Source organism: Nelumbo lutea, chromosome 5, assembly GCF_056320005.1.
Source record: "Nelumbo lutea isolate HS-2025 chromosome 5, American lotus-T2T, whole genome shotgun sequence".
Lineage (NCBI taxonomy): Eukaryota > Viridiplantae > Streptophyta > Magnoliopsida > Proteales > Nelumbonaceae > Nelumbo > Nelumbo lutea.
This window is the reverse complement of record NC_142688.1, coordinates 16718936-16741331: the sequence shown is the minus strand read 5'-3', so window position 1 is coordinate 16741331 and position 22396 is coordinate 16718936. Positions and strand designations below refer to the sequence as shown.

General features: G+C 39.6%; 1 protein-coding gene across 1 annotated transcript in view; it reads right to left on the bottom strand.

Moving 5' to 3' along the window:
• Positions 1-22369, bottom strand: part of LOC148850634 (glucose-6-phosphate isomerase 1, chloroplastic-like) — a 31956-nt gene extending 9587 nt beyond the window's left edge. Inside the window, exons 1-6 of the mRNA XM_088944737.1 lie at positions 21052-22369; positions 20000-20122; positions 17345-17443; positions 17044-17127; positions 16417-16560; positions 16253-16318 (exon numbers count right to left, since the gene is read on the bottom strand). Coding sequence (XP_088800863.1) covers positions 16253-16318; positions 16417-16560; positions 17044-17127; positions 17345-17443; positions 20000-20122; positions 21052-21648 — 1113 coding nt within the window. The 5' untranslated portion in view covers positions 21649-22369. The remainder of the gene's footprint in view (positions 1-16252; positions 16319-16416; positions 16561-17043; positions 17128-17344; positions 17444-19999; positions 20123-21051) is intronic.
• Between the last annotated feature and the right edge of the window lie 27 nt (positions 22370-22396).

Sequence of the window (22396 nt, the reverse complement as noted above, 5' to 3'; positions counted from 1 at the left end):
TAAAGGCTTGTGCCTCACCTAGGCCCAAGCACAGCCGCTTTAGACACACTGGTGCACCTTGTGCCTCAGCCCGCACGTGCCTTTGTTAACTTTGGCGCCTTTTGTACTTTTATTAAGCATGGCAACTCCCAACCAAGCCCCTTGAGGCAAGCCCAAATAAGTCCATGCTAGGGTCTTAAATTCTTAATCCCCACTTAAAAGGTTGGTTGTATAATTTAGTTTTACTTATCTTTTAAAAAAGGTGCATGCCTCACCTTGTGCCTTTAAAACACTGCATTGCACTAGTTTCTTTTTATTATTTTGTTCTTCATTAGGGTTCAATCAACAAAACATGAATCAATAAGCAAGGAAGAACTTAAAGACCTCAAAAGCATGGGCTCAGCCCCTCTATTTTCTGAATTTTCTTTTCTTTCTTCTTTTTCTTCTCATGAACTTAAAGATCTGAAAATGAAAAAAAAAATATTCAGATCAAGAGAAAGGAAGAAAGACTGCACCTTTAGAAGAAAAGGAGAAAAAGAAGAAGAGGAGGTACTTGGAGCATGTTCCCACAACCACAATTCACTAAAACATAGCTTTTGTTCATCAAAACAACTCTTAAATCTCAATCACATTTAACTCTGTATAGACTCTACATAATGGCCTGGATCTTCCTTTACAAACTCCAATTTGGGATAGGACCTAGGAAACTAACCAAAAACAACTTCTGAGTTCTAATTACTTTAGAACCAAGGCAAATCCATAGGTAACCTATTATCAACACTCAAATAAGAAATCCAATTCCTAAAGCAACTCTAAATATCCATTGTCAATTCTAACAAAACTAAAGAAATAAAAATTGGAAAAAAAAACAATTTCAAAATTGATGTATAAAGAAATAGAAAAAACCAAATCCCATCATAGACTAACAACCCTAACAAAAAAACAGCCATAGCTCTCTCAAAACATGTATCATTTAGAAGAAACAGGTCTCATTTAAAAGATAACTCAATAACCTATCTGATGATACCAAAATCACAAGTTTTCCCTCTTTAAAAATAAGTTCGAAGGGAAGAAAAAGTGATGCAACCTTTTCAAATTTCTAATACCTCCACAGTAACTCTTTGAATTAGTTTGGCCTTAACCCTATAAGAAGGTTAACTCTATAGTAAGATACTAACAAGCTAAATAATTTGTAAAATACTCAAGTTGACCAGAATCCCAAACACCTAAAATTACAATTTTGTCACTAGTGCAAGAATAAGAAGAAGATTTATTTCCCCGTGGATCTTTTTCCTTGTTTCTGTGTTTAAATCAAGGAACCAATTCTAAATTACTCTAATAGACTAAGACACTAAATTTGAACAATTATTAAAGGTTTTTATTGAACAAAAAGTAATAATTGATGTCTTTTTTACCAAGTTCTAGTCCCTTCGACAAAGGCCTATAATACAGTTAGATAATTCCTAAAAAAACAGTTGCATTTTGAAAATGGAAGTAGAAGAAACTATCTTCACTGTGTAATTGTCTGCAGCATTCTGGTAAGATGCCTAATTACAGAAACCCATAGTGACCAAGTTAAAGAAAACGAAATGGACTCTAAATAAGTGAGTAAAAACGGAAACAAAATCTGATATTTGAATACCAGAAGGTAAACCATGTTTTCTGGCTAATTGTCTACAGTTGATTTTTGTAATCGTTCATGGAGAGTGGGAGATGAGAGAGAGAGAGAGAGAGAGAAAGAGAAGAAAAGGGAGATACGATTGAGAGGAAAAGAAAACTCACTACTGGCTGCCGCCAGTTCTCTATTTATATTAACTTAATAAAAAGAATAGAAATTACAAGTATGCCCCTGGCGGCACACCCTAGAACCAAACTAATAAGGAAAAAAGAAAAGTAACTAACTGACAGTATCTTAAGAAGTCAGCCTACTAACAGCAACTACAAAGTAACAATTAAATAAGCCTTACAACACTCCCCCTCAAGTTGGGCTGAATATGTCTGTTGAGTGGGCCGACTTGTGTTTAGTTTATTTTCTTTTAAATTAAGATGTTGTTGGGCCTTGGGCCCATTAGTCTTATTTTTTAAAGAGCTGTAATTATTTAGTTTGAGTTGCCGCCCTACTAAGGGCATCTTTGTAATATCTCATATTTATGCTAATTATAAATAGAACGAGGGGCTGGCGGCTAGGGTTATGTACACAATCCTAGTTGACCTTCTTCTTTTCTTCCTCTCCTCTATCTATTGCTGAAATCTACAACTTTCTCCTCTTCCTTTCACAAGAAGCTTGGCCGAATCAGCACATAAGGCTTTCTACTTGGTATAAGAGCAGGTTGAAGGTTCTTGAATCTCTCATGCAGCCCTATATCGGCCGACTGCATGGAGATTTAAGAGGCTGATCGAAGCTCTCAGGTAAGCCCAGTTTTTGGATTTTCTTGATGGATCTATATGCCCTGTAGCTGATCTAGGGTTTCTCATTAGAATCAGGAAAAACTGGAAAAAGGGGAAGAGTCATGTTTTTGTTGGACTCTTCAATTTTGACCTAGGTAGTGGCGCCCTATTTTTTTAGGGTTCTTTGGAGTTTATAAGGGGCGATTCAAGTCCCACGTGGTTTGGAGGCTTCTAGAGAGGGTGGTTGCTTTTTCTCTCTCTTCTCCTACCCCACAGAAAAGGAATCTTTTGTGGGGAGAAAGTTCAGGACACCAAAGAAGTGTCGTTGGTTCCAGAAGGTGTTTTGTTTGTTTTTGCTGCATTTTTTATTTGTTTTCTATATCCTTTTGAGAAGCATGGAGGGACACAAAGTTGAATATAAGCCCGGGAATGAAATGGGACCTGTGGGAGGAGGTGTTGGAGACCCCTTCAGAGCTGGAACCATTACTACGGTTAGGTTGGATGGTACAAGCTACTTGGAATGGTCCCAATCTGCAAAGATGGCCATTGGGGCTTGTGGAAAATTGGGGCATATTACTGGTGAAGAGGTGAAACCTGAAACTGACAACTCCCGGTGGGTGCAGGAAAATTATATGGTGATGATATGGTTGTGTAATTCCATGTTGCCACATATAAGTAAATTTTTTTTATGGGCAAATACTGCTAAGGAGATATGGGATGGGGTTGCAGAAACCTATTCATAGAAGGAGAATGTTGCTAGGGCTTATCAACTGAGAAATCAGATTATTGCTACTAGGCAAGGAGATAGATCTGTTGCAGCTTATTTTTCAGTCCTTAAGACCCTGTGGCAGGAGATTGACCATCTAGATACCTTTGCTTGGGAAACCACCAAGGATGCAACTACCTATCGAAGACACTTAGAGAAGTATAGGGTGTTCGAATTCCTTGCTGGCCTTAACCCTGAGTATGACATTGCATGACAGCATCTTCTTTCCAGAGATAGTGTCACTCTCTCCCAAGCATATGCATTTGTGTCAGGAGAGGAGTGCAGGAGGGATGTAATGATGAAGAATCTCATGTCTGATCAGTCCGCTATGGTAAGTGCTGTGAAATTTAAATAGAATGGCAATGAGAACAAGATAGAAGACAAAAGGGACTTAGTCTGTGACTACTGTAAAAAACCGAAGCATACAAGAGATACTTGTTGGAAGCTTCACCCACATCTTGTGAAGACCAGATTGAAGAATAAGAAAGGAAATGACATGGCTGTTACTAGTGACACTCCGGGCCCCCCTACTACAGCTGCCTTGGAATCCGTTGCAGCTGCTGCAGTAAGGGCCAAGCTTGAGAGGTTTGGGTTACTTCTGAATCAGAGGGATACAGCTAGTTCCAATTCAGTCGCGACCAGACGACAAGGTACAGGTAGCACAGGTGGAGCTCACTCTACCTCCCTTGCCCACACAGGTAGTCCACATGTCACTGCAAACTATGTTTCTGCTTCAGGTAAGGAGAGATCTCCTCGGATTATAGACTCTGGAGCCTCAAAGCACATGACCCATTGGTCCACCATTTTCTCCTCTTACTAGCTCAGTTCTGGCAGAGATAGGGCCTCCACAGCTGGTGGATCCCATGTTCCTATTCCTGGGAAGGGATCTGTCAAGATTAATGATTCCATTTGTTTACCCTCTGTCCTCCATGTTCCTAGATTGAGCACCAACTTGTTATCTGTTAGTAGTTTGACTAAGAATTTGAACTGCTCAGTAATTTTTTCTCCTGGACATTGTATTTTGCAGGGTCTGGATTCAAAGAGGACGATTGGGAGTGGTCGTGAAGTGAATGGAATCTACCTCTTGGATACTCCTCCGTTTTACCAAAGTCATCACGTTTGCAAGGACAGTGAGTCAAAACCTGTGGATCAGATTATACTTTGGCATAATCGTCTTGGTCATTTGTCTTTTCCTTCTTTAAGTTCTTTATTTCCAAAGTTGTTTGAGTCTGTGAGTCTGTCAAGGTTGAAGTGTGAAGGTTGTGAACTTGGAATGCATTGTAGACACTCTTTTAAACCGAGTAATAAAAGATGTTCTTCTCCTTTCGATATTATTCGTTCGAATGTGTGGGGCCTTTATCATGTTCCCTCTATGGGCGGCTATCGCTATTTTCTCCTGTTTGTGGATGATTTCTCTCGATATTCCTGGATTTACCTGATGAAATCACGTGATGAGGTACCATCCTTGGTGAGGCAATTCCACCAAATGGTATTAACACAATTTGGAACTAGAATCAAGATGTTTAGATCTGACAATGCTAGGGAATATTTTGAGAGACATCTTGCCTCATATCTGTTGGAGTATGGTGTTGTCCATCAGAGTAGTTGCTCCTACAATCCACAGCAAAATAGTGTTGCAGAGAGAAAGAACAAACACATTGTTGAGACGACAAGAAGCATGATGATCACAGTTACAGTTCCGATTCGTTTTTTGGGTGATGTTGTTCTCACGGCAGTATATCTGATTAACAGGGTGTCCTCTCGTATACTTGGATTCAACACTCCATTCAGCCTTCTTTTTCCTCAGGGGGAGATGCCTCACATTCCTCTAAGGGTGTTTGGGTGTGTCTGCTTTGCGCATTCTTGGTCCTTACCGTTCGAAGCTTGATCCCAAGGCAAAGAAATGTGTCTTCCTTGGATATGTAGAGAATCAGAAAGGGTATCGCTGCTATGATCCAGTCTCTGGGAAGCAGTTTGTTACTATGGACATTACCTTTTTCGAATCTACATACTTCTTCTCAAGGAATCCTTCTCAGGGGGAGTGTTTTGGGGAAGTAAGTCAACAATCTATCCCTCTCCTAGTTCCAGTTCCTGTGTCTACTACTGTACTTGACAACCACCCGATGTCACCTACCTTGCCACCCCCTTTGCGTTTCGTCTCACAATATTACTCATGGCAGAGACTTTATAAGGAGGTTGATTCCAGATTCGGCTGATACAGATCCAAGTATTCCTCTTGACCCCACTACTATTTCAGTTCCCATTGGTCCCACTAACAGATCTCCCTATTGTTCTTAGAAAAGGGAAGAGGAAGTGCACTACTCATTGCATATCACAATACTTATCCTACAGTGGACTTTCTCCTTCCTACTGTGTTTTTCTCTCTTCTCTTGATTCCGTGTCTATACCCAAGGGTGTTAGTGAGGCTCTCTCCAAACCTGAGTGGAAGATAGCTATGCAGGAAGAGATGGAGGCTTTAATTAAGAATTAGACATGGGAGATTGTGGACCTACCAGAAGGCAAGGAGACAACTGGATGCAGATGAGTTTACACAGTAAAGTATAAGGAAGATGGAAGCATAGAGAGGTACAAGGCAAGACTTGTTGCAAAAGGATACAAACAGACCTATGGCATTGATTATCTAGAGACTTTTGCACCAGTTGCAAAGATGACATCTGTTCAGATACTCCTTTCTCTTGCTGCCTCATACTCTTGTCCCTTGTTTCAACTGGATGTGAAGAATGCTTTCCTAAATGGGGATCTACAAGAAGAGGTGTATATGGATCTTCCAGCTGGTTTTTATGATAATGCCGGAAAGGGAAAGGTATGCAAGCTGAAGAAATCACTATATGGCTTGAAATAGTCTCCCAGAGCATGGTTCGACAGATTCAGAAAAGCCCTGATTGTTTTTTGCTACACTCAAACTCAATCTGATCACACCTTGTTTGTGAAGCGCAAGGGATCCTTAGTGTCAATCCTAATTGTTTATGTGGATGATATTGTTGTCACTGGGAATGATCTGAGTGAGATTGATAGTCTGAAGAGGAACCTGCATAAGGAATTTGATATTGACCTTGGAGAACTGAGATACTTCTTAGGCATCGAAGTTGCAAGATCAAAACATGGAATTTTTATCTCTCAAAGGAAGTATATCTTGGATCTTCTCCAAGAAATAAGGAAACTTGGAACAAAGGCAGCTAGTACCCCCATTGATCAGAACCATAGAATCAGTGCATCAGAAGGTGAACCAGTAAAGGACCTTGGGAGGTACCAAAGACTTGTGGGTCGGCTACTATACTTGTGTATGACAAGACTGGACATCTCCAATGCAGTAAGTGTAGTGAGTCAATACATGCATGCTCCACGAGACCAGCACTGGAAGGCAATTGACAGGATCCTTGCTTATTTGAAGGGACATCCAGGCAGAGGCATATTGTTTACTGATCATGGACAGCTGAATGTGCACCCTAGTTGGGGGTAACCTAGTCTCATGGAAGAGTAAAAAACAAACAGATGTGGCAAGATCAAGTGCAGAAGCCGAATATAGGGCCATGGCACATGGAGTTTCAGAACTTCTCTGGATTCGTTCCCTGTTACAAGAAATCGGTGTTCAGGCAGAAGAACCTATGATGCTATACTGCGATAACCAGGCAGCAATTAATATTGCCCATAACCCAGTCCAGCATGATCGAACAAAGCACATTGAAGTACATAGACATTTTATCAGAGAAAGGGTAACTTCTGGAGAAGTTTGTCTTCCATACATTTCTTATGATCTGCAGCTTGTTGATGTCCTCACAAAAAGCGTTGCAAGGAATAAGCTGGAGCATGATCTACGCAAGTTGGGGATGTGTGACATCTACTCCCAACTTGAGGGGAGTGTTGAGTGGGCCGACTTGTGTTTAGTTTATTTTCTTTTAAATTAAGATGTTGTTGGGCCTTGAGCCCATTAGTCTTTTATTTTTTAAAGAACTGTAATTATTTAGTTTGGGTTGCCGCCCTACTAAGGGCATCTTTGTAATATCTCATATTTATGCTAATTATAAATAGAATGAGGGGCTGGCGGCTAGGGTTATGATACACAATCCTAGTTGACCATCTTCTTCTTTTCTTCCTCTCCTCTGTCTATTGCTGAAATCTACAACTTTCTCCTCTTCCTTTCATAAGAAGCTTGGCCGAATTAGCACATAAGGCTTTCTACTATACCTATCATGCCCAGCTTGTCACATAACTTATTGTGCCACGAGTATGGAAGCCCCTTTGTGAGGGCATCAGCAAGTTGTTCCTTGGAGTTGACATAGGGGATGCAAATTTCCCTTTTTTCCAATTTTTCCCTTATGAAGTGTTTGCCCACCTCAATGTGCTTGGTCCTCTCATGTAGAACAGGGTTGCTGGCGATGTTTATTGCAGCCTTGTTGTCACAGTAAAGAGACATAGGACTATGAACAACAACTTCAAGTTCCCCTAGAAGATTCTTTAGCCAAAGGACTTCAGCCACCCCATGTGCCATAGCTCTATATTCAGCTTCAGTGCTTGACCTTGCTACCACACTTTGTTTCTTGCTTTTCCAGGTCACTAGATTTCCTCCCACAAATGTGCAATAGCCACTTGTGAACTTTCTATCATCCACAGCACCTACCCAATCAGCATCTGTAAAGACTTCCACCTTTAGGTGATTGTGTTTACTGAATAGTAGACCTGTTCCGAGATATTTTTTCAAGTATCTAAGAACTCTCTCTGCTGCCTCCATGTGTGGTTTCTTAGGAGAGTGCATGAATTGGCTTAGAACCCCAACGAAATACGCAATGCCTGGACAGGTCATGGACAAATAAATCAGCTTTCCCACTAACCTTTGGAACTGTTTCACATCTTTCGGAGGTTCACCATCACAGTCACCTAACTTGTGGTCAACATCCATGGGAGTATCTGTCGGCCTTGCACCTAATTTGCCTGTGTCCTGTAATAAATCAAGGGTGTATTTCCTTTGAGAGATAAAGATATCCTTTTCTGAGCGGGCAACTTTAATCCCAAGGAAATACTTCAGGGGACCTAGATCTTTCACTTCAAATTTAGATGCAAGGAATTGTTTCAATTTTTGTATCTCTAAACTCCAACTTCCTGTAATGATGATATCATTCACATACACTATCAATAAAACAACTTGTTCCTGACATCTCTTCACAAAAAGTGTATGATCAGACTAACATTGTTTAAAGCCCATATGCTGAACTGCCGTGTGAAACTTATTGAACTAGGCTCTGGGAGATTGTTTTAAGCCATAAAGAGACTTTCGCAACTTGCACACCTTATTTTCACTTCCCTTGGCACAGAATCCAGGGGGTTGAACCATGTAATTTCCTCCTCAAGGTCACCATTCAGAAAAGCATTCTTTATGTCCAGTTGATGCAATTCCCAGTCAAGATTAACAGCTAAGGACATGAGAACCCAAATTGATTTCATCTTAGCTACTGGAGCAAAAGTCTCATCATAGTCAACCCCGTATACTTGTGTGTACCCTTTGGTTACTAATCTTGCTTTGTACCTTTCAACTGTTCCATCTGCCTTGTGTTTAATCGTGAACACCCATTTACACCCCACAGGGTCGTTCCCCTTTGGAAGATCCACCAATTCCCAAGTTTGATTTTTGTGAAGAGCATTAATCTCCTCCTTCATGGCATATGTCCATTCAGGGCATTTTAAGGCTTTTGCAACATTTCTAGGAATAGGGATGCAATCAACTACAGATAAGAAGGCTTGGTATGAGGGGGAAATGTGACCATAGGAGACAAAATGGGTAATGGGGTGTTTGGTAGTGCATGACCTGACTCCCTTTCGTTGAGCAATAGGAATGTCAAGGTCATCCACAGTAGGAGTAGGGTTAGGGAGTGGACTTTCCTCCTAGGAGTCTAACGGTGTCGGTTGCCCAGTGTTTGACTGCTCCACATCTCTATCACATCACTGATCTCTACGGCGTGTACGTTGGAAGACACGAAAGGGAGCAAGGTCCGGAATAGAAGGAAGAGATACCTGAACTTGCTTCTCCTCTTCCACACTACTATTCTCCCCCTGAGGAAAAGCAGGGAAGAATGGCTCAGACTCAAAGAAGGAAACATCCATAGACACAAAAAACTTACGACTAACGGGATCAAAGCACTGATACCCTTTTTGAGAGGAGAGATACCCTAGAAAGATACAAGGAATGGACCGAGGGTCTAACTTACCTCGAGATGGAGATAAATCATGGACAAAGGCACGACAACCAAAGACTTTCATAGAAATGGAGAATAAAGGAGACTGAGGGTACAATAACTGATGAGGGGCCATGTAGTTCAGCACTTTGGAGGGCATGCGATTGATGACATAAGCAGCTGCAAGTATAGCATCCACCCAAAACCTTTTTGGAACATTCATGTGTAGCATCATCCCGCGAGCCACCTCAAGGAGGTGTCTGTTTTTTCTCTCCGCAACACCATTTTGTTGTGGTGTTCTGGCGCATGAGCTCCTATGAATAGATCCGTGGGAGACAAAGAACTCATTGAGCTCCCCATGGAAGTATTCTTTTGCATTGTCGGATTGGAAGATCTGTATTTCAACATGGAACTGCATAAATACCATCCTCTGGAAGTCTTTCACAATCTTTGAAACTTCATCTCTACTACGCATGGGTAGCGAGAATAATCATCATCAATGTGATAAAGTACTTATATCTGCCCTCAGAGATTACATTAGTAGGCCCCCATACATCAGAATACACAACAAGAAAAGGAACATTTGATCTTTTATTACTTGAGTGAAAAGTTGTTCTACATTATTTGCTCAACTGACACGTTTGACACTGGAACTTTGACACTGAACACGACTTAAATAAAACCGGAAACAAAGACTTATTATTTCAAAAGAAACAATGACCTAAACGACTATGCCACAGAAAAAAATTGACTCTTATTTGACTGACTATGTGACTCTGAGGATGACACCGAGAGACCAGCTTTGTTGTCGAGAATGTAGAGACCATCCACTAGGCTCCCTCTATCAATCGTCCTCCCAGAAGTTAGGTCCTAAAAAACAAATGAATCAGCAAAAAAGGTTACACTACAGTTTAAAGAGCTTGTAGTACTACTAATTGAAAGCAAATTTATAGGAAGTTGAGGGACATGCAATACACAATTCAGGTTTAGGCCATGAGAAAGAGATATTGATCCTTGGCCTGCAATGGAGGAAAAAGAGCCATCTACAAGTCTCACTCTATCCCTTCCTAACAAAAGGCTACAAGTCTGAAACAGGTTTGGCTTACCGGTCATGTGGTTGGAAGCCCCTGAGTCAATGATCCAAGGGGAATCCGTGGGAGTGACATGGAATGCAGAAGTCGTATTACCTGAAGTAGATGCAAATGAAGTAGAGGGAGTATCAGTGACTAAGTTGTCCATTTGTCGCAAAGCCCTACTATAAGATTCTAGGTTTTCTCTGAAGGAATTCATTATATCTTCCTTGGGGTCAGAATTATTAAGGTGGTCCTGGGTACTACCGGCAACCTGAGTCTCTTGGGTTGCCACATGTGTTACATTCTGTGTTGTGTTCATCTTCTTTTGACATTGACCTTTACCCTGTTCTTGATTCTTCACTGCCCACTTGGGTTTCCCGTGGATGTCCCAACAAGTGTCACGTGTATGCCGTGAACGCCGACAGTGGGTACAGAATAACTTATCTTTATCATCAGTCTTCTTAGTGTCACTTTTCTTCCCCGTGGAGTTATTATTCATTGCAGCCAAAGCAACTTGTTGCTCCCCCTCAACTGTAACCATCAACTCTGCCTGTTTTCTTTCGATTGAACAAGGGAATATACCTCATGAACCGACGACAACTCTTTGCTTCCTAGCATCTAAACAATCAACGGTTCATATGCAAGGTTCAATCCCAACAAGAAGGCAAACACACGTTGCTGAGAGACCAGCTTCCCATAGGCCTTAGCATCATCATCATGTTTCCACTCTATAGCCTGATAATGATCCAATTCTTTCCATATGGAGGTAAGGGCTGAATAATATGAAGACAAACTACAGTTTCCCTGTTTACAGGTTGAAGATTCAACTTGTAACTGGTAAACCTTGGTATAATGTCTTTGCTCATAATAGGTAGTTTTGGCCTGTTCCCAAATCTCACTAGCGGTGTCTGCCCACATAAAGTTCCTCACATCAGGTTCCATGGTTGCTAGGAGCCAAGACATCACCATACTGTTTTCTTGGTCCCACCTATCATGTTCAGCTTGTTAGACAGTGTATGCCCTTAGCTCCAATTAGAATGATGTACATTATGACATTTAATGTAAATGTATAAAGTACATATTTGATTCATGTTATTATGGTGTGTTTCTATGTAATACTCTTAAACTGGACACATATGAGACTCGTGTTAGTTTAGAATCTTCACAGTCGTTGGATAGATCTGGGGAGATTTATCCTGCCAAGGCTGACACTGATGTGCCGCCAAGTTGGTTGGGGTGGCTTGTCTTAGTTGCCAGGGTGAGGCCTGAGGTACATGCAGTGTGGGTTTTCTTGAAACCCTGAACCGGACCAAAATTCCAATATTGCCTTGGACCTTGGAGATTGATGGGCAAAACTGGAATGTTACACCTGACCCCTAGACTCGATTATGATACTGCACTAAGTGTCGAATTGGGCTGTCTTTGATATGCCAATTAGTGAGATCCTTAGAGGGGGTCAAAACCTGGGTATGTTGGGGCAGTCCGATAATTCATCTGAGTGGGTGATCATAGTGACAGGATCAGCCCCTTTGTCGAACAAAGTGAATGATCAGGGATGCACTCTCTCTGATGGAAACCAAAACTGCCGACAGTTGATTTCAATCGTTGAAATTTGTTTTGCAAATATATATATATATATATATATATATATATATATATATATATATATATATATATATATATATATATATATATTACGGTTTCAAAATGTTTGCAAAAGGTTTTAATTCCCGGGATCCATGTGAGTAGAGAGTGCAGCATTGTTCCTTGCAGCCGAGGGAGAGGTCCTCTCTTGTCGGGCAGTGTTTGATCATTATGGGCTGAGAGGTTAAGTGTAAGACCATTGAGGGTAATACCTGATAGGCTAATCTTGCATCTGCCCACAGTCCTTGGGTTTTTATAAGGTGGTTTGACCCAAGGACCACTTAGTGTAAGTGTTAGGCCCATTAAAAGCCCATAAGAGCCCATGGTGATGGGCTCAGGGGTTCACTGTTTCCTACGGTGAATTCGACTAAGCCTTATAACAGAGGCTGGGCTAAACCCATGTGGTTGATGTGTAGATCAATGTTTGGGTCCCACGCCATACAAGGATACCCAACTGGGCAGCAGTTTGGAGGCTGAATGAGCACATGGACTTAATGGGCCTAAAGCCCAAATTGAGCTGGTTTAATTTGATTAATTAAAGAGGGGCGGTTCCTGGGATTCAGATTAGCAGATAGGATAGGGAGTTATCTCTATCCACTCAAAGAGTCCAGATCCAAATAAAGATTTGGATTAGGAAACTCCTAATAAGATTAGGAGGGCTGATCTTTATCTGCAGATAAGATAAGGGTTTATCCTTATCTCTTAAAGGGAGTCCTGATCCAAATAAGATTTGGATTAGGAAACTCCTAATATGATTAGGAGAAGCTCTCTTTAAGGCTATAAATAGAGGAGGAGGGTGAACCCTAGTTCATCCAACAAGATTACAGATTCAAGAGAGAAGACAGCTCCAGTTAGACTGACGCCATCTTCTGCTCTTGCATCCCTCTATTGCTGCCGTCATAGCCAGTTCGTTCTCCACCAGTAGAAGCGATCAAGAAACGTTCTTGATATCAGTTTGTGGTGAAAAAACTGACCCGAAGTCGTGCTCACTCACCCTCCATCGAATTCTTGCTGAAGAGTTTGGTTCTTGCTGAAGAACCACTTGTTGATTCTGCTTCACCCTACACTGTGTCATCTTCAGTGGGATCAGTCTTTGGTGTTTTTCCTTGGGCGTGAACACCTCCGTTGGGAGTTACTGCTACTCCGTATCAGGTACAACCCTCTCCTACCTTTGGTTTCAGATCTGATCCAGTTTAGGGTTCAAGATTGATCATTGAAAATGCAGTTTTCTAAAACAGAGAATGTGATTCTCACCCTTGGTTCTTTCACCCTTCCACTTATGAAACCAACTTTACCCCTTGCCATTACATTGAGTTTTACATTTTTAGCCCACTCCAGGTAGTTCAGGCCATTTAAAGGGGTAATTGGCATGGAAAACATCATGTTTTCACCTCCCATACCAGTTGTGCTACGGATCGGTGTAACCCCCGATGAAGTTGATTCATAATTTGCCATAAGACACTGCTAAAAACAATCCAAACACCACACAACTACACAACAGCCACAAGTAGAATACCACTCTTGAGGAATTTACTTCTAGGATGTGAGGAAGAGAACAAGACACTGCTGAAATCAACTTTGAGATGGTTCAATCATTAAACCAGCCCAGTAATCAGTCCAACACAGCCAAGACAGACATTACTATCAGTCCGACTGCAGCTCATACAGTCTAACAGTCCAGCATCCAAACAAATATATAGAACCAAGGAATAAGCCATTCACACCATAAAAAAGACAAAAACAAGAACACACTTGTCCAGCACCTATACGAAGGTGCCAACCTGAAATCAACTTCACAGCATCGAACACAGAAGGAAGAGAGCCTCTATCAGCATCACCCTTCTCCGACTAGGGTTTCCTTGATATTACGACTAAGGAAAAAACCATAGAAGGTGCCGCCAGTAATCTGCTAGGGTTTCTCTGTCTTCCATGTCCAAGAATTTGAAGAAGGATAAAAAGGCGAAGCAGGTCCAAAACAAGAGGGATCGAAGGTCTTTTACAGCCCAGAAAACCTTGTTCTGATACCATGTAATCATTCATGGAGAGTGGGAGACGAGAGAGAGAGAGAGAGAGAAAGAGAAGAAAAGGGAGATACGATTGAGAGGAAAAAAAAACTCACTACTGGCTGCCGCCAATTATCTATTTATATTAACTTAATAAAAAGAATGGAAATTACAAGTATGCCCCTGGCGGCACACCCTAGAACCAAACTAATAAGGAAAAAAGAAAAGTAACTAACTGACAATATCTTAAGAAGTCAGCCTACTAGCAGCAACTACAAAGTAACAATTAAATAAGCTTTACAACAATTTTCTTTTGCCAACCAATGGTTCTCTAAGATGATGTTCTATAGCTAAGGACTCGGGGCTCCTGCAACTTTAATGAATCCCCTCAAGTTAAGATTCTTCAGACATCTATTACCTTCTTACGTCCTTATCCTCCACCTAATCTATTGTTTTCCCAATATCCCTTTCAAAATAATTTTTAGTGCACCTTTGCAGTTTGCTTTTCTGAAGCATTTCCCAATCGAAGCACTTATTTGAAGGCATATGCACTTCAAGGTTATTATACTGTATAGTGGAGGAAGATTGACAAAGGATATAAAGGAGCCAGTATTATTTTTCATTTAAAACCGAAGAGAAAATTATTTCAGCCCTATCACTCAACTGATCAACTCATGTCCTGAAGAGTCAAAACTTGCCCATTTGACTTGATTTTGGTGTCATTAGATAGAACATTTAGCTATTAAACAAGACCAAGATTGCACATTCCATACAGCAAATGAGCCAAATCGGCCAATTGCACCAAGTATGGCCAATTCACAGACAGCCATGGAGTCTCTTAAAGGATTGTTATAAAACTCAGATCTGAACCAGAATTAGTTTGTTAATAATAGAGAAGAAAGACACTTTACCCCTCCTTTCTGGTTGTATCTTATTTATCTCTTTTAATAAAAGTGCTGCTGTTATTGATAAAAAAAAAATAATAATAGAGAAGAAAGAGAGAAGAGAGAAGAAGAGAAGAAAAGAGAATAAGGAGAAAAGGGCAGTTCGAACTAGAGAGCAAAGTCAACTCTCTCTAGTCGGCCAGGTTATATTTATAGTTTTCTATAATATAAGCAAAATGACTGTTGTGCCCCTACTTAAGTATGAGACACATCAATTAAACATTACACCTCACACCAAAACATAAATAAAAAGACCAAACTGCCCCTATACAGTTGACACTAACAAATTGTTTTTATATTTGAATTTTAATTAGAGATATGGTAGTTTTAGGATTTATTTTTTGATAGGTGTCAATTTTAAAAGTCGTTATCTTATTGGAAATTTGACTCTAACTTGTAATGGGTCAAAAAGTCAATTTTAAAAGATTTTTTAAGATACAGTAGTTTTGAAGCCGGGAAAATCTATGCTGCCGGAAAAACATGATATAGGAAGGCTTTAACCAAACAACCCACCCCCAGTGGATTCTGATAAATAACACCTGGTGAGTTACCACTTTTTATGATACTGGTTCATTGATTACATGTTTTTCCGGTATCATAGTCAAACTTTCAACTATGAGCTGGGAATGATTAAGAGTCTTTAAATTAGGAAAAATAAGTTACAGAAGGTTCATAAATTGTTACAAATGAGGGTGATAAGATCGAAAACAAAACTTTGCCTTATAGTTTCTTCCTTTGGGGTATGATGCTCAAGAACTTTTCTTCTTTGGTATGACTCCATTAAGGCATGGTATCGAGTTTGCAATGGTTACATACTTGACTCTTTCTCCTTCATTATTCTATTTGTGATAATTTTTAATCATTCCTAGACCACCCTACATCAAAGATTATGTGTAATCAAGATCAATTCAAACACCCAAAAAAATCAAGATCAGTTGTATTTTCTGTGACATGATTCTGTGTTTTTTTATTGGTCTGTGAGTCTGTGACTTGATTCATTATTCACATCCAACAGTTAATAAGGCTGGGTTTGAATCAGAGCAGAAATGGAAATTGAATGCAGGTGGAGGCCAATTCTGGTAGTGTTACAATTAAACATAAAACCACATATTTTACAATTTTGGAACCCAGGGGGTCATTTGAAATTTATGCAATTCGATTAGGAGTGAAACTCATTTCCATTCCACTCCCCTGATCCAAATACAGCCTTAACAAAATGGAAATCATATGAGTTATAATGAAGGAAGAGAAAAGGACAAAACTTTACCACGGTGGTCCTATTTGCTTCATCCATTAAGGATGCGCCTGCAAGCATTTCTTTAATATCTATTCCCTGGAATAACAATATTTACAATATTTTAAGAATAAGAATAGGTGTTGAGACTTGACAATTAAATTTACCAAGCACCAATTAGTTTAACAAAGACATGCCTGGAGTGCTGCAGGAAGTAAACCAACTGCAGACATTTCAGATGTTCTACCTCCCACCCAATCAAACATTGGAAATCTTGCTAACCAACCTTCAATCCTTGCTGTATTATCTAACAAAGAATTTTCTTGTGTAATAGCAACACCCTGCACATAGATCCATTGTAACAAAAATATTAAATTTCTGCAATCTTAAAAGCATGAAAAGGAGAAGTTCAAATACAACAAAATTATATTTCAGTGGGTTAGTTCCAAGGGTGTGCAGTTAACAGACTACATTTTGAATACATCAATGAGGTTGTAATTCTCCCTGTTTATGAAACTTCAACTTAGGGCCAACATGAGAGTGGTTCAAGAATCATGTGAGGTGTTAGGCACAAGACAAGTTGTCCACAAGATGCCTCTACTACACAATAAAGTTGCAAGTTGCATATTTGGTACACGCCCCATTTGAAAATAATAGTTACCTTTTCTCAAAAAAGGAAAAAAAAAAAGATCCTGGAAGCATGATGTATGGTGAGCACTTTCTAATCACAATTTGGGTTGCCACTTTGTTAACGGAGAACAATTTGTAAGCCAAGAAGTACAAAATAATAAAATTAAAACTAAAAGAAAAAATAAGAGTTAAACCTGTTTTGAGAAATCAAGGCCAGCCTCACGAAATGCCTTCTGTACTTCCAACAGACCATTTCGAGTTTCAGGGGTACCTCCACTCTGAGTAAATATCAAATGCAACTTAACATAAGATATGCATGCAAGAATGGCATACAAAGCAAAACACTCTGCTCATGTAATTGCTAGAAAACTGAAAACCCTTGAGGGACCATCTGCCCCTTCAGTGAAAGATATACCTGTTTGAGTTTTAATGAATTATATTTTCACCAAAAACAAATAAATACTGCTAAACTTTGAAAATATCCATGAAACTTACCTTGGAAATCACTATAACAAGTGTTGAAGCCAATTCAGATCCAAGCTGTGCAATTTGGTGATCAATTCCACCCGGATCTGTGTTATCAATGAATCGTATCTGCCCCAAGAACAACAAATAAATAAATAGATAAATTGAAGCTGCCTGCACCACCAAAAATATCAAAGCAGATAGGAAAATCTTGAGCTAGAAAACTCTAACAAAATTGATTCTTAATCAGCAAGAAATTGAGAGAATTATCCCTCAATGAAACAAAGCTCATTGTTTAGATCTTAATCTAAACATAGATTGTCAATCAGCAAACTTACAGAACCACTAAGGACTCAGTTGAATAAACATTCTAACTGCTGGTCAAGAGAACCTAGTTGTTGTCCATATACAGAATATGCAATGATCAAAAAGGAATTAAGGGAAAAATAATAAGGTGAAAGACAAATAATAAATAACCTAATAACAAGAGAGAATGACCAAAAGTAAAGTGAAACCTGGTGAAAACTTTAGAAAAGAACAACTACCCTCCACTCTATCACCCCTGCTAACCCACCAACTAGATTTTATAGCAACAATCATAGAGAGGCAATAGCAGATTAAAAACTTTACAAAGTAATCTTCTTCTGTTTTATTTCTTATATGTACTCAAAGTGCTTGCTAGGCAGGAGGGAAGGACCAAAAACAAGAACAATGCAAAACAGAAGTTTTACCACTTCACATTGGATCCAGTTATTTAAAAGGCACGCCTAGGCACACAAGCCGCCTAGCCCACAGGCAAAGCACTTTCAAAAGGCACATGCCTAGTGCGCCTAGGCGTGCGCATGGTGTGCCTTGCACTTCAGCCCAAGCACACACCTTTTGAAAATTTGTGCCCTTTTTTTATTTTTTTCTGTTATTTCTTATGCCTAGTGGCTCCGAAAACCCCATATTTGCTAATGTTACTCATTCATTCATCTTAATAAAAGATATTTTAAAAAAGACATCAAAGTTATAAAATCTTTTTTATAGGGATTAAGAATTTAAGACCCTAATATGGACTTGTTTGAGCTTGCCTCGAGGGGCTTGATACAAAGGCGGTATGTAATTTGTATAAAACATCACATTAGCTATTTGAAGTAATGCAATTGGGAAAAGAGTAAAGAGAGTTTTACATGCTGGAATATGTTTTATATGTCATGCTTGATTTTATTTTTAAATTTTCATTTTAAATATGTTTTACTTTTACATGTTATGCTTACTTTCATATTTAATATTTTTAATTAATATTAATATGTTTTATAGTTTATGTTTTTAATTAATATTATGCTTTTTTTTCGTTTTTTTAATTTTTTGGCTTTTTGGATTTTTTTAGCATTTTTTTGCATTTTTACGCCTTGCTTCGAAAAGGCTCATGCCTTAGGCACAAAATGCTCCTTGCGCTTTTAAAACACTAATTGGATCACATTGAATGTCGGGGTTAGGGTATTCAGTTGGCGGAAAGATGTTACGTAAGTGGCTGAAGAGAATGTTTGCATATATGTTTTGGTCGTCCCTTCTCAAAGTTCATATGGGGATTCTTCTTTGGACTCTTCAAAACTAATATGGTGGAAACAAGGACCCTGGCAGACATTTTTGCTTGTTGGCCTATAATGAGAGGAAAATTCAAAGTGCAAATAGTGTGTGGAGCTGCATTTCTGTTGCCATTTGCTGGGAAATTATGAAAGAAAGAAATAGAAGAATTTTTAGAGACAAAGCTCAAGGAAGGGATCAGATCACTCCCTTATGTCGGAAAAGGATAATGGATTGGGTTCTTATTCTCCCAGATTTTGAAGGAATCTCAAAGGAAGATCTTGTCACTAACTTATAGTTTCTTCTTGAATTGGAATCAAGTAGTGAGTTTTTTTTCTTGTTTGATGTACTTGAATTATGGCTTTACTGTAAGATTTTGGTGGTGATTCCTCGTCACCCTTACTAAATTCCTTTTATTAATAAAATTTTCTGTTTTATTTATTACCATAAAAAAGTTTTACCACTTCACTGATTTCTAACACCAGTTGCAGCTGATTGAAAAGACCAAAGAAAACACATACCTTTTTTTGACAAAGTAAGAAAAAACAAACCTTTCACTCAACTTACAAGTTAACAATATATCAAGTATCTAGGTTTTAAAGAGAAATGTTTGCAATTTAGAAATGAAATGTCACAAAATGAGCATAACCAGGATAAAAATAATCAAATAGATAAAAACTAAAAATACAAAAGGTAAAATAATAAACTTAGAAATCCAATGGTACCAGAAATGTCCCATTGTTTGAAAGCTCTGCAAAGGACACTAGTTGAGATAGTGAGAAATGAAAGAATGCCACACTGGAAAATCCCTAGATACAGAGGATGGCAGGACAGGTTCATGTAACCGACTCAGAATGAAAGAGAAAAGACTCAGATGATGATCATGATCATGATCAATCACAAATCACAATGTCTATACTTTGTAAGATAGATAATTGAGACTATATATAGAAGAAGTCTAATATCAAATAAGAAAAAATCCATTCACTTAAGAAAGATACCTTTGACGAAGAAAAAGTACTATTTCTACAACAGTTCCACAAACTTATCTTTACAAGGAGGGTCAAAATTTTCACTTTGAATGGCAAACCGTGTCTTGTAACTTTGCAGGCATACCTTAAGAGGAGGATTATCTGGAGCCAAAGCCTCTGCAACAAACTGTGGTCCCAGAGCTGAACCTCCAATCCCCACAGAAAGTATCTGGGTAAAGCGGCCCGCTGGAGATGATAGAGGCTTGATCTGCAAAAACTTAAAATGTTAAATATAGAATAATGGGAAACCAGAAGAAACAGGGAGAACTCTAACAAGTACCAAGTTTTTTTTTTTGATAATTAACAAGTACCAAGAATTTTCACCATGCAGTATTGTTGCAGATGATAACAAATTGCACTTGACAACCAGACTAAGAATGATTTATCACATACTTTGAACCTTATACACACATTTAGAGGTTCTAATTTCACTCAAAATCATATTCTAAAATGGCATGTGGGAGGAGGGTGATGATAAAAGAAACAGCAGTTTTGCCAATAAAACGTGCAATAACATAAATAAAGCGTAAATGTTAATTCCTACCAGCAAAACCCACTTGCTATAGCAGGCGACTGTATTTTGCATCTATTGCATAAAGCCGGTCACTATACAAGGGAACTAGGTGCCAAGAACTTTCAGCACCTGATCCTATACGTTGTACTCAAATTAAGAATGTCCTAATGTTTTTAAGTCGCATCTGCTTGCTTCTTTGAGATTCTCTTTCCTAAGAGAGGGAGAGTTTGCAGTAAACCTCTTTGGACATTTGGGCTTCAGGTTTTGAAAAAAAAAAAAATACAAAGAGAGGAATAAATAATCCATATATTATTTCCAATGTTATGATTCATAGACTATTTCAGTTGTTATTCTTTTTAGTCTTGTCAAGCATAATTCACAATAAAGCCAACCCTTGCAATGAGGCTCGAACAAGCGAACTTGATCTTTCGTGGTTTCGCCTAAAGTTAGAGTATATAGAAAACCATTTTTGGTCAGCTACACTGCACAAGTGCTCAATACCATTCGCTTATCGAGGCGAAAGATAATCAGTCTTTTTCTGTAGCCTAGAAAACTTCCTTAGTCTACAAACGAAACAATGTCGAATAAATAACAAAAGGAAGAACAAAGAAGAAAAACCTGACCTTACCGCCGACAACATCATCGGCGAATTTGCAGATGGCGTCGAGCGTCTTATCAATCTGCGAGCGGAGAAAGGGCGTAGGAGCAAGATGAGAGCTCCGAAGCCAGTAATGGCCAACCATTCGCCCCTCGTCAGGATTAGCAATTGCTCCCCTCTCTAGCTCCTCCATGGCCCTGAAAGAAGCTTGGAACCTCGGCTCCATCTCCTTGAAGAACTCGTCCGTAAATCCAATCCGACTCACATCAAGATACAACCCTAGTTCCTTGTGCTGGTAAAGCCACTCAACGTATCGATGCCACAGAGAGATTGGGTCCTTCTCCAATCCCTTACTCTCTTTAGGAACAACCTCCGAACTCGAGAAATTCGCTGGAGCTTCTCGAGCAACGGACTGAGTCGGCCTGAGATGAAGAAGTCGATCGCAAGGCCGGCTGACAAGTTTGGAACGGTTCGGACATGATGCAGAATCATTTCGAAGAAATCGTAGAGATGGAGAAAGAGAAGCTGATGCTGTAGCTGCTGTTCTTGTTGCTCTAGAGGTGATTCGTTCGGGTTTGAATGTCGACGAAGATGAAGTACAGACGCCCGAGACGGACGCCATCGGAGCTGCTCGGAGACGACGAAATGTGAACAAGATTTTTTTGGTAACCGGAAATAAGTCTCTTACATTAATTTGGAATTTCCCCCCTTTTTCTTTCTCCGGACTGATGCTAGAAACTTTAAAAGCTGATAACTGTTCAAATCTTTCCGGAATCCTGATTCAGTAGTTACCCGCGTACCCGTGGGGACGAAGATCAACTGATCAAGAGAGCAGAGAGATCGCACTCCTCTGACTCCAATGCAACTTTGTTATTTTAGGTAGTTTATGACTTTATTCTCTTGTTTTCCAGGGTGATGGTGAAGAGTCGGATATAACCTTGGTAAACATTGAAATTGCCGTAATGGCCTTAAGGAATATTCGAAGCTTGGGACACCAATCCTCAACGTCCGCGTCCGCGTCCGCGTCCGCAGTTAATGTAAGCCTGTACTCTTCTAGGAAACGAAAATGACCGAGGTCTTCTCGGCTCTCGCCTCTCGACTGTCGTCGTCGACTCACAATCACAGGCGAAATCGGTATCGACCACGGACCACCTACCTCCCTCTAGTGCGGCCGTTTGAAGTCAATATGGTTTCACTCTACACCCTTTTTAATTTGGATGTTTCTGATCGGATCACCCAGGAAGTGGAAACCTTCAAACAAAGGGATGATAATGGTATATGTATAATTGTATATATGCCCTCCTTTATCCGTCCGTGTATCGACCTTCCTCCCAATTGATGATAATAAGGAAGATATTTTAACTTACCCA